The sequence below is a fragment of the Trachurus japonicus genome, chromosome 11, assembly GCF_045865225.1.
Source record: "Trachurus japonicus isolate A0001 chromosome 11, Traja_1.0".
Classification (NCBI taxonomy): domain Eukaryota; kingdom Metazoa; phylum Chordata; class Actinopteri; order Carangiformes; family Carangidae; genus Trachurus; species Trachurus japonicus.
In genome coordinates, this window is record NC_140917.1 from 27,001,859 (window position 1) to 27,014,415 (window position 12,557).

The 12,557-nt window shown below is 42.7% G+C and overlaps 2 protein-coding genes across 2 annotated transcripts; one reads left to right on the forward strand and one right to left on the reverse strand.

Annotated features, from left to right (window-relative positions):
* Window positions 1–839: 839 nt before the first annotated feature.
* dlx6a (distal-less homeobox 6a) lies at window positions 840–3,293 on the forward strand. Its single transcript, XM_085792094.1, has 3 exons — window positions 840–1,654; window positions 2,432–2,625; window positions 2,898–3,293. Exons 1-3 carry the CDS (start codon window positions 1,348–1,350, stop codon window positions 3,135–3,137), a joined length of 741 nt encoding a protein of 246 aa, XP_085648220.1. The 5' UTR covers window positions 840–1,347; the 3' UTR covers window positions 3,138–3,293.
* A 4,344-nt stretch (window positions 3,294–7,637) lies between these two features.
* Window positions 7,638–9,496, reverse strand: dlx5a (distal-less homeobox 5a). Its single transcript, XM_085792093.1, has 3 exons — window positions 8,920–9,496; window positions 8,364–8,548; window positions 7,638–8,129 (listed from the first exon to the last, which is right to left on the reverse strand). Exons 1-3 carry the CDS (start codon window positions 9,275–9,277, stop codon window positions 7,815–7,817), a joined length of 858 nt encoding a protein of 285 aa, XP_085648219.1. The 5' UTR covers window positions 9,278–9,496; the 3' UTR covers window positions 7,638–7,814.
* Between the last annotated feature and the right edge of the window lie 3,061 nt (window positions 9,497–12,557).

The following is a 12,557-nucleotide window of genomic DNA, read 5'->3' on the forward strand; positions in this document are numbered from 1 at the left end:
TCATATTACAACAGGGATAAAAGACACTGTCAGTTTATCTCGGTATCCACCCTTCTATCTGCAAAATAACCTATTGTACCTCAGGCATATTGTTATTTGATGTGTCACATGTACTGTATTTTGAATTGTCTGAGGATCCTTAATCATATGGTCAGTAGCCCCAGAAAAAAACGAACAGTTATAATATATATTACTTTCAGAGCAGAGGGGGGCTTGAAGAGGGACTGCTCATTAGGCGCCAACAAAGCAAATACTACACTGCAAAAAAATGTGTCATGCAATTCTTTGAGTAAAAAAAAAAAACATAAAATAAATGCAAAAGTTATTTTTTCTACATATAAATCAGTAGAGCTGGGGGCCTGTTTTCTCCTATTTCCAAAGTAATTCCACCTGTTTCTGGAGTTCCCCTTGACATAAAACAGATCACTCCACTAGTGTAAATATGTATAGTGCCACTAAATGTGGAAAAGTCTTTTAATGAACATTTAATACGATTGGGATTATTGCACAAGCAATGGTAAATGTTTATACATTTGAAGAGAACATATTTAATCCTCCTGAGTGACGATAGACGACTCGAGGGTAAATTGTTTATTTGTAAATAATTTGTTTGTATTTGGTCTAGAAATCAATTTTATATTAAATGGGATATTAATATTCTTAAATGGGGTGCTTGTGTGGTGCTTTGCTAACCTATATGTATATGCTGTAATTAATTCCAGAGGAAAGGAGGAGTTAAAAGCTGAGGAGAAAAAGAGGCACATATACACTGCTGGCTCATCAGGCTAAATCAAAGTGCGCACTATATGTTGCGCGTCGTGCGTAATTTGGGGGGTTTGGGTACAAAACAAAATCGACTCGGCAATTCCAAAAGAGCTGGTTTTACGTGTGAAGCTTGTCTGTAGGAATTAGGCGTCTTTCCCACCATATATTATTTCCCCCATAGTTGTGGTGGGAGCTGGTAAGGTGGGTTAACTCCAGCTCAAGTCTCCGTGAAGCGCAAAGCACTGATGACGTTGGGTTGGATGACCAATCGGGAGGCGCTGCCCTTTGGAGACAAACCATTTTACTTGTAGTGTCTGCATCAAGTCTGGAAGCAAGGGCTCAATTTTAACAGAATCCACCTTAAAATCTCTCCCTTAACTTATGCCTACCTTCCGCCACTTTGAGTGAGAATATCACAGGACAAGGGGGGGAAATAAAGACGCGTCTGGAAAATTCGGGTGTTAATAGGACAATATCTGTTCGGCGGTGGAGAGAGGGGAGAGAGACAACAACACAGCGAGAGAGAAAACCGATTTGGTCTTGAGAGAGAGGGGGGTGAGTGCTCTCAAGGCAGAAAATTCGATGATGACCATGACTACGATGGCTGACGGTCTGGACGCTCAGGACTCGTCCAAGTCTGCTTTCATGGAGTTTGGGCAGCAGTCGCACTCACAGCAGAGCTCCCCGTCGATGGCCAGCGGCCACTACCCGCTGCACTGTCTGCACTCCGGCTCACACGCTCACCACCAGCACGACAACACCCCGTACCCCGGGACCAACACCTACAACAGGTCGTTACCCTACCCCTACGTGAGCCATCCGCACCACAGCCCGTACCTGCCATCCTATCACAACAACACGGGAGGACAGACAAGGTTAGACGGCACAGGTAAGAGACCCCCTTTTCAACAGCCGCGAGTGGAAAATGCACCGCCTCATGACAGCACCATTAGCGCGTACCTTTTTTCTTTTTTAGTAGCCTATGCGGGGTGGCCCACCGAGGGGATCGAACCTGGCTCTCCTGCCCCGCTGCCCGACTCGGCCACTCCGAATTTCGGACGATTGATTTTTTTTTTTCAGGCGTAGGTGGGCGATTACACGGAGGAAGAAAAAAAAAATCGTGCGTAAATGGCACCGTATGACTGGAGATCCAGCTTGTTACCTCCTCAGCCTGCTGCTGCCTGCACCGCTGTCCCGTTTAGCACTCCCCTCGGCTCCCACAAAAACCTGTGCTAATGCCCGGGGTGTGATCATCACGACCGTGCAATCCTCACCAACTACTGGAAATTAGGCAGCCCGCACGCCTTGAATGTTGTAATTAGCATTTAATTGACATGTCATTACCAGCAATATCCTAAATATGACAGCGTATGAGGACTGGGGCTGCCACGGCGCGTGAAGCCAAAGTGAAGATGCCAACGTTTATCAGGCGATTGTTTTATTTTATTTCTTTCTTCTTTTTTTAAAAAACACTTTGATCGGTCGCCTTTGATTTTATCCTCACCTTTCGTAGATATTTTATGCTGTTTGATACCCCCCCTCCTCCTTTCCCTCCCCTCCCCAGACACACATACACACACACCTGCACACACACTTTACACACAAAAATGAGCACAATCTTCGCTGTTGTGGTTTTGAATAATAACATTGCTTGTTTTTGTTGCAGAGCAGCAGAAAACGACGGTGATTGAAAATGGGGAAATTCGTTTTAATGGGAAAGGCAAGAAGATTCGCAAACCTCGGACAATTTATTCCAGTTTGCAGCTTCAAGCACTGAACCACCGGTTCCAGCAAACACAGTACCTCGCTTTACCGGAGCGCGCCGAGCTGGCTGCCTCTCTAGGACTGACACAAACCCAGGTAGGCAAGGACAATGCACTGCTTCACTTTTTTTTCTTTCTTTCTTTCTTTTTTTTTTTTTACATTTTGCTTTACACCACTTCCTTCAACATTCCTCTATTATTTATAATACATTATTTTACTATTATGCTATTTTTTACAATGTGCTTTTATTTTGATGGTCTTTCTGGTATTATAGATTTAACAGCCTACTAGAAACAAATGCTCTTTATCCACGTGTCCACTTCTAACTGCATGCCCCCCCTCCCTCCTCCTCCTCCTCTCCCCTGCAGGTAAAGATCTGGTTCCAGAATAAGAGGTCAAAGTTCAAGAAGCTGCTCAAGCAAGGCGGCAACCCGCACGAGAGCGACCCTATCCCGGGCTCCATGTCGCTCTCCCCGCGCTCCCCGACCATCCCTCCAATCTGGGACGTCTCGGCCTCTTCCAAAGGAGTAAACATGCCGGCCAACAGCTACATGCCCGGCTACTCTCACTGGTATTCCTCCCCACATCAAGATTCAATGCAGAGATAGACTGATGAGGCAGGGAGAAGGAAGAAAGAAAAAAAAAAAGGTCAGTGAGCTGTCTGGAGGCCTCCGGATCTCCGCCATGCAGTTTCCAACGTAGCCTACAATTTGTGTCAGCGCAGAGACTGGATGCTGGAGAGGAGGTAGAAAAAAAAGCAACAACAACACCACCACCACACACATAAACCCCCTCCGATGCCTCTGCTGAAGGATAACACGCAGCCCAAGCCTCGGCGTGATGACACAAACAAGGGAACTAACCATTTTTTTGTCCAGCGCACATGGCTGTTGAGTGGGCTCGCATCTCTGTCACGCTTTCATTCATGTCAACAACATCTGAACGTCAATATACCAAATATTATCAGTGACATTTTCAAGCCACTTTGGGCAAAGACTGCTTACACTCTCCGTGCGCTGTGGCGCCCAGAACCTGTCGCCATGGTGGACTCCTCCTGACTGCTTTTCATTTTTCCTCTCTTTTTTTTCTTTCCTTTTTTGGTTGTTTCTCCAACATGCAAAACCAAGCAAATTGTCTGTCTGTAAATATAATCTGCGATTTTAGTTGTACATACACTTTTTATGTTTTGTCAGATTGAGTAAACCGTGACTCAAAACAGATGCCTGCTGTTGCATGATTTCCAAATATGAAAAGCATTTCAAAACGAGGCCTATTCTTTTTTCCCCCCTTAATGCTCCATATTGGGCCAACATCACAGTCTAACAGGCCTATTTCCCGTCTCCCCGGTGTGTGTGAATATCAGTAAATGACACAGTGCTCAAGTGAAAAGCCCATTTCACCAGAGTAAACATCTTAAATAAATCCACGGCGCTCAGTGGGCTGATGGAGAACGCTACAGTAGTATATAGATTTATCAAATGCGCTCAACAGCAGAGGAAATGAACTTACCCTGCACCGCTGCTGCTGTCTACATTCACCTCGAAAGACACTTGCTCCAGGTCCAGCTTATCTTGTCATTTCACCCTCAATTATTAGAAGTATTGACAAAATGTTTTCTCCCGTCTCTCCGTCCTAATGCAGGGCGTTAAATGCCAAGCTCCACGGGATCGATGTTGAACAAAGCAGCCAGCTGCAGTGGCGTTCAATATGAAGGAGATATTTGGGACAATTTGTGGGTTTTTATCCAAGTGAGGCTTTTTTTCCATTCTCATAAATGCAGGCATAATTAGGGTAATTTTTGATGTAGCCCGCTGATTACAGCGTTTTTACCGTCAAAGATAATTACCTGTAATTTTCTACCACTTTTAATACTAAAAGGCATCTTTATTTGGATTTGAGGTAGCACAGATGGAACAAAAGAGAAAATTATTCGGTTATTCATATACAAATTGCTGAGGAGAGTGAGCGCTCGGGATATTATCTGAAATTACAACGCTGAAAAGCTCCATGCAGCTGTCAAGACGCGGATGTCCCACTGGCGCGCATTCAGCTCTACCTGGGGCCCCCGAGGCTTAGGAGGGGTGGGAGGATGGGTGGGGGCTGAGGGGGGTGGGGGGGCCCTATCTGCTCCTGGGCCATGTGCACCCTGATCTGTGGGGTCTGCATGGAGCCCGGAAGCAGCAGGTAGAGAGAACATCAGAAACACACAAACATGTGCACAAGTGACAGGTTTCATCATGGTTGTGCAGATAGATAGATAGATAGATAGATAGATAGATAGATAGATAGATAGATAGATAGATAGATAGATAGATAGATAGATAGATAGATAGATAGATAGATAGATAGATAGATGTAAAGTGCAGCAGCAGAGTGGTGGGGGTGGGGTTGGGGGGGTTGAGGGAGGGAGGGATGTGCCACTATGGCTGATTCACTACAGCAAAAGGTCTCACATAAAAGCTCCAGTAGCACCTGACAAGATTTCACACAACATTACCAAAAACATCAGCCGGAACAAATCTCGTAAAGACATCCATTATTCCCACCAACAAATAAAATAAAAAAAGAAGAAATCAGATGTTAGGAACATGCAGACTCTCTGTTGACAGCCCTGACTCTAAGCTCTGAGTGGATTTGCAGTCAAGGGTGTCGCAGCCTGCTCTAAGCCCAGGACCAGTCAGAGGACAGAAGGTAGAAGACTCATCCTTACCTTGCTCCGCTTCTCTAACACAGGCTAACCCAGCAAACGCTGCTGCTGCTGCTGCTGCTGCTGCTGCTGCTGCTGCACGGTTTTACTGCTGGTGGTTGAATAAGCAAATCCAGGTGGGAAAGTGTTTGCACACCCCGGTAAGCTCTTATATATTGCCTGCAAAATTAGCTGTTATTACTGTCACTGTTTAGTGATGGCGAGCTTGAAAAAAAGAAAAAGAAAAAAAAAAGCCCTCTGCAATCAAGAACCAAGCGCATCTTTGCAAATTATAGGTAATTGTCAATGTCCAGATTATGATAATGGAGGCTCTAATCCTGGAGAATAATTATTGTGGAGTGTTACAGTTGAAGCTGTCCAGTAAAGCTAACTGTCATTATTTAGACTCGATTTGCAAAACGGGGGGAAACTAGCTGAGTGGAAAATGTTCGGTTGGAAATAAACGGGGGCTCTCGATATAATGGCACCACTAGTGTGTGTGTGAGTGTGTGCATGTGAAAAAGAGTGTGTGTGAGTGAGAGAGGGAGAGAGAGAGATGGATGGATGGATGGATGGATGGACGTACGTACAGTAGTGGTGTGTGTGAGAGAGATATATAGAGGTGTGTGTGTGTGTGTGTGTGTGTGTGTGTGTGTGTGTGTGTGTGTGTGTTTGTAGCTGTGCCTGAACCTCGGGTGCGTGCACGTGCAATGTGAAAATCAAAATTTCTCGAGTGACCTGCTCCCATTGTAGTAATTACATTCAGTCTGCATCAGAAATGAGACTGAAAAACAACAACTGCAAGCAGTGTGGAGTTTTAGATGAAGAGTATCTTTTAAGAGTATTTTTGCTCCAGTGTTTGTGTTTGTGTGTGTGTGGTGTATAGGCTGCAATCAGGAAAGGGAGAAGGAAGAGGACTGTGTCAGGTGGATATGGTAACATGCGTGGGTCAGTGTGTGGGTCAGACGCAGTATTGTTTAGTGTGTTAGTGTGTGTATGGGTGGGGAGGGGGCACAGGGGGGGTTAGTGCAACATGGTCGTTTGTAAAAACTCACTTATATGATTTCTGTGCATATGGCCGGGCAAATTCAATTAGATCAATTTCCAAACCCCCAATGTTTCTCACAGTGGCGCGGTTTGTTCAGCGGTTTGCAGCGGTATTACTGCCTGCTAATAACATGGTGAAACTGTGGAGGGTTTTCTCTCTTTCTCTCTCTCTTTCTTTCCTTCTTTCTTCTTCTTTTTTTTTTATTTTACCCGGAAGGTGGGCTGCGGCCGGGACTGGCAGAGCTCTGGAGCCGGTCTACCCCCACAGGAATGCGGATTGTCTCAGATCTCCGTGCCGCCCCCCTCGCCTCCTCTCTGCCATTCAAAGCGGCTAATTGTAGGGGACACAAAGCGAGAGCGACTGCAGACTGTCTGCTGCAAGAAGCAAGAGGCAAGACGCAGGCATTTTCCTTCCAGACCAGCTGGAACCAACTGAGAGGCTCAGCCAGGTTCTCCACTACAAATACAATCAATGATAAGAAGGCCTTCAAAGGCACCAATGTGATGATGATAATAATAATAATTGTTATATCATTATCATGGATTTCAAATCGGTCAATATAAGGATACATCAGTGGGATAATACTGGCGGGGTTTAATAACAAATTGAGTTCATTTAAAATGATGACTTATTATAATAATTTGCTATGATGACCAAAATGTAATTTAGTTAACAATACTATCAAGAAAATGTTCCTCATGACTTCCACTAAAGCAGTAATAATCTCTAACGAGCCTGTAAAATGATGAAGAAATCACAACAGTAACATTATAGCACAAATCAATCAACTTCAATTAAGAAGCACCGAAATTCAATTAGGATGAGTGTCATTATTATGATGGGCTTCCTGTGATAGTAGCCATTTTTTCCTCATTCATGTATTTACTATGACATTGTTTCCCTTTTGCTTGATGTCTGTACTAAAATTACCCCCAACCCCCCCCCCCCCCCCCCCCCCCCTTAACTGCTATTTAAGTATAAAATAAACCACAGTCTGTTCCTGAAGATATTTGTAATTCACATCTCCCAAGACAATGATTAAGTTTGTCGGCGTAACATTTTCAGAAATAAAACACAGCCTTTAATCAAAAATAACAAATGAAAATCCACAGAATAAATAGTGGCCGTGGCTGTCCTGGTAAATGGAAACTACAAAGATTAGATTAACATTTTCTACAGATAATTCATGTCAACACGCAGCTGTGATTTACAACCGTGTGGCAAATGTCACCTGAGATTCACAAACATTATTTACGTCTGTGAGTCTGTGTCGTGGTTTTCAGTGTAAAAAATAAAAAATAAAAACAGCAACAAAAAAACTAAATGGTTAAAATGACAAGAGACTGTACTGAGGCCGGAGGTTTCAAAGTTCAATTGTCCATTTAAACGTTTAATATTCTTCCAAAATGCAATAAATTACATGCACACATTTACACATTTTACACGTTTTCTTCTATGACTGTCATCAAATACATTGCATATTCCTCTGAAATTTGAACACGAGTCCCATAGAAGGAGGGAAAAAAAGGTTTGAAATGAACAACAGGTTTTTCAATATAACGTCCCCGCTCCAAGAACCAGTGAGTGCTGTATCGAGTTCGGGGTCTGCAGGTGGGAAGTCATGGAGCTGCCGGCTGAGGTGTACCACGACCCCGAGTTTTCCAAAAAGTTAGTAGCCGACGTGTTAATGCTCTGTGGCTGTAGGCTGTGCGGCCTGGAGGGGCCCTGTGTGTCCCAGACGGCCGGAGACTGTGGAGAGTTGCATGCCATGGGGTCGCTGGAGCTGGGGCTGTGCTCCGGTGGAAGCTCCCCGTTTTTCATGATCTTCTTCATTTTTGATCTCCTGTTCTGGAACCAGATTTTGACCTGGAAAACAAAAAAAAGAAAAAAGAAAACACGACTATTAATGTCTCATAGACTTTGCTTTACCCGCAAAAACAATAGAGTGAAGACAAAGAGGCATGGTGCGTAAAGACGCACAAAAACCAAAACTCGCCCAAAATGCACATTATTTTAGTTCATAAAAACCGTTTAAACGAAAAATTTTCCGCATTTCAAAACAAAGCAAACAAAGAATATCTATTCGATGTGAAATCCCACCTGTGTTTGCGTGAGCCCCAGCGAGGCAGCCAGCTCGGCTCTCTCCGGCAGCGCCAGGTACTGTGTGTTCTGGAAGCGCCTCTGCAGGGCGGCCAGCTGGAAGCTGGAGTAGATCGTCCGGGGTTTTCTCACTTTCTTCGGCTTGCCGTTAACCATCCTCACCTCAGGCTCACTTATCTCTTTCTCTGCCAAAAATATTCACAACAAAATTTAAGTATGTGCCCCCATTATATATTTTAGAGATCTTTTTTTGTACAACATCTACAATCCTTAAAATCCGAGTAAATCATTTTTCAAAAACCAAATTGATTCCAAACGGACTAAAAAAGGGAAAAGATGTGCATCTTGTGCAAAACTTCAAAATTACAGTTATAATAAACAGAAACAATGAATTCCTTATATATTTCTTTATTTTAAGAACAGGTCTGTTTTTTTCTGCAAAAACAGATGCATGATATAGGCTATCTGGATAAAAAAAATTAATACACCTTTTTCATAACAAGGTAACACGATTCCAAAATAGTAATCTGCTCGAATAGAAATGTGCGGGCTGTACCTTGTGGACTCGGCTGGGCTTGCACTCTGCTGTAAGTCCCGGCGTACTGGTGGTAGGCGGGGGTCGTGTACGAGCTGTAATCAGCGTAGGATTTTGTCGAGTAATTTCCAGCGGACGTGTTTACGCTCGGGTACTGGTACTGGTAGGCATTGAGAGGCTTCCCATACGAGGTGGAGCTGGGCGAGCAGTAGCCGTGAGAGACTCCACCGGCCGGACTGTAGTAGCCAGAATCCGTGGCGGTGGACTCCGGTAAAGTAGGAGATTCCTGAGACGGATGGTGCATGGTGGAGAGTTGGAAGGAGCTCTGGAAGTCTGCGGGTTTCACACTCGGGATCCTCCGGTCGAATACTCCAGTCATACTTCGAGAGCGATCGCGTGGGTTTGTTTTATTTAATTAGCAAATAATAAAAAAAAAACGAGGCAGTCTGACTCCAAAGTGGTGTGAAAACTACACTGGCATTGTTGAAAGGCTCTCAGGCCGTCGGGCTCTGGTGAAGACTGCAGCCAGCCTCGCAGCAAAGACTTGGTTAAATCCTAAATCGCGCTCTTACGCACTGCAGGGAGGATCTGGTTCCATTGGCCAAGGCGCACACAGACACAGCTACACCCAATTCACTCAGCCAGCTTCCTTATAGGAGGGAAACCACCCGGGCTATCTGGCTGCATTGTTGTGTTTTTATTCTATCAATCAATGGGAACAATTAAAGTGCTGGCCGTGTAGCCAGTCGACGTTTTCAGAAGGTCGAATTAGAGGGACAAAACCTCATTAGCAGGAAGGCCTTCTGCTTTAAGACTGACCGATGATTACGATTGTCTGCGTTATTCTTTATTTATGCATTATATTAAAGCAGACTCGATGTTATTCTATTCTATTTTATTTCATTTGTGTTGGTTGGACAAATACAAATGTCAGAATGAGCGTGAAATCCAATATTACAATAATCTAATTTTAAAGAGAAATAAAACATAAATCCCAATAACCTTCAGTCACACACTGAGTTAATTGGTTGTTATGTACTATTTGCACAAAAAATGTACATGTCCCATTCCATAATATATAGCCACCATTAATTCCAAGAGTGTTACATGTCCATATGCAAAATATTATAAACAAATCCAATATATGCAATGTGCCAGATATGAATGTTCAACAATAACAACATAATAACAATAGTTACTCAGCCATTGGCCTACGACTGATAATGTATAATACCAATATCGAACAGCTTCCACCAACAGGGTCATTAAAGGATTAATCTTATCTTATCTGTTGGAAAGCTGCTGCAGAGCAAAAGCAATGCTCAGCGCCTCAGTCCACACACATTCACTGGTGAACAGCGCCGACCAGTGGACAAACTGTGGAACTGCACGCCAAACTCACTGGACTCAAACCCATGGACTTTTCACTGTCTTTTAACAAAGAGACATGCAAGATGAATAAGAGCTCACCGTCAAGATATATTTATATGAGTATATGTTAAAAGCCAAACCAAACGTCCATAGGGATTTAAGACAACAGTTGTGAGCAAAGAAATCACCAATATTGGTAGGCTACACATCACATCAAATGTTGTATCATGCATTATGGATAAGCTGTATCCACCATCCAGTGTCAACACAGTGAACAGGGGATGGAAGTACAAGACACCGATAAGAGAGACCACACTCATACTGAGCTTTCTGAGCTGCACTCAGTTTACATTTTCGCATTTGTAATAAATCACAAATTTTCATTGTCCAGGCCATAACCACATCCTGATTACTGTAGTGCAAGAAGTAAAAACTGTGCACGAATACTGTTGTATGCATACATTTATTAACATTAACCATTTTGATTATTTTTTATGTGAAAAGAATAGGCTACTAGGGTCATTTCAAATCAAAAAAGAAAGTCACAAAGTTGCTACAGTATATCTTGATTGACTTCTTGGAACTTGTCAGGCAGTAAGTAAAGATACATTGAAGACAAGGAAGTGAATAAAAGATCTGTAAGACCAGTAAAACTTTGAGATAAAACTTCATGTCTCCTTGGCAGAAAACACTACTGTGCATCATTCATCTGTACAGAATTGATCCACAACCAGGTTTTATAGCCTATGTGAGTAACCAGAAAGAAACCTCAGCAGCCAAGTCATCATAACAGTCCATGTCTGACATCTGCAAAGCAATGTTTATCCAGATGTTGTTTTGCAGATGTCAGGCAAGACTCTAACCCAGAATTATTTTAGAAAGTGCTGCCACTAATATTAAGCTAAAACTGAGCTCTCTGAATGCAATCACCGGGGGAGTGTTCAAAGCAACAACAAAAAAGAAAGGAGAAAAAAAAGAGCAACAATGTTCAAAAGGTGCCAACTGTTCTGCATTTAAGTGCTATTCTTGAGGGTTGTTCAGCAGCTTGTTGTTCTGAAAACATTAAATTGTACATCAGCTAGTTCTAGAAATAGGCCTAATTGTCCTGCTGTCAGAAAGTGAAAAGATTGACTAAATTGGGACAGTCATCTGATGCAGGCTTCAAACCCACCATGATCTAGCCTACAAAAAACAAACAACGAAAACACTTTTGGCACAACCCTCACAGTGGCCTGAATCAACAAGAAAATGGTTTGCTAGACAGCATTTTGGGGGAAAGCTTAAGAACAGACAAACTTTGAACTGCTACAAAAAGTGTTTGCAAGCTGCGATAAATACCAAAAAGTGATTCATAACTATTTAATACCAACTTCAGCAGACTTCCAAGCCTTTTGCATATTCCACTTTTTCCACGCTAAATTCATGACATAAACAGTAAAATTAAATTTATATTTTAAAGTATTTTTATGTATGTATGCTGCAAACATACAAACTATACGTAGGCTGTTATATATTTCAAAATTAAAAATAAACAAAACATTGAATTTGCCCAGTGATAGTAATAAGAGATGCCTTTCTTATGACAACAGTTTCTCTCAGGTAGCTTACCTTTTCCGCCAACCCGGAAATACATCCCCCGCCGGGTACACAAATTTCTTCCTGTGATGTATTGCTTGTTGACAAGTTTTTACTGACTCGGGTTGTGCCTAACACCTGAATGTAGCCTGAAAATATCGTTATACACGTTATACAGTGCCATATATACGTATTTCTAAACATATTTAATCGAGAAAAGTAGCGTTTCTGCGGTTCGCCGATTTGAATCGGAGTCAAAGCTGAAAGCGCGCAGCGTGCGTCTGACGTCACCAAAGAGTTCAAACCGCAAGATAGTGCCCCTCTTATTCACGTCCATAGACATATAACGGGTGTATTTTGAAGCGAAATAACAAAGTTAAACTCGTGTGCAACTTTTTGACATACGAATTCTGTCCTATAGGTTTATATATGCCTATTTAATATGACAGATAACTATATTTATGGTGTAAATATTGTATACAACACAAAACGTGATTTTTAATTTTTATTTCTGTTACCTGAGTGTAAAGCTTATCGGGTGTCACAAAAGCTCAAATTGTGGCACTGGTTGGACATAACGACATACTCATAACATTTATAAAGAATAAATATCAAACGAAAGTGTACCCCATTTGTGAAGGTTTAAGTTGCTTTAAAGGAAATGACCGAAGACGGAAGTAGATGGGCGGGAACTATCGTTTCTCTCGGCTCCT

What these genes read in the sequence shown, in the direction of transcription:
- dlx6a (XM_085792094.1), top strand. Translation starts at nt 1,348, where the DNA reads ATGATGACCATGACTACGATGGCTGACGGTCTGGACGCTCAGGACTCG. An exon ending in GACAAGGTTAGACGGCACAG is followed by an intron (nt 1,655 to 2,431) that starts GTAAGAGACCCC and finishes TTTTTGTTGCAG; the next exon opens with AGCAGCAGAAAACGACGGTG. An exon ending in TAGGACTGACACAAACCCAG is followed by an intron (nt 2,626 to 2,897) that starts GTAGGCAAGGAC and finishes TCTCCCCTGCAG; the next exon opens with GTAAAGATCTGGTTCCAGAA.
- dlx5a (XM_085792093.1), bottom strand. Translation starts at nt 9,277, where the DNA reads ATGACTGGAGTATTCGACCGGAGGATCCCGAGTGTGAAACCCGCAGAC. An exon ending in AGCCCAGCCGAGTCCACAAG is followed by an intron (nt 8,549 to 8,919) that starts GTACAGCCCGCA and finishes TATTTTTGGCAG; the next exon opens with AGAAAGAGATAAGTGAGCCT. An exon ending in TGGGGCTCACGCAAACACAG is followed by an intron (nt 8,130 to 8,363) that starts GTGGGATTTCAC and finishes TTTGTTTTCCAG; the next exon opens with GTCAAAATCTGGTTCCAGAA.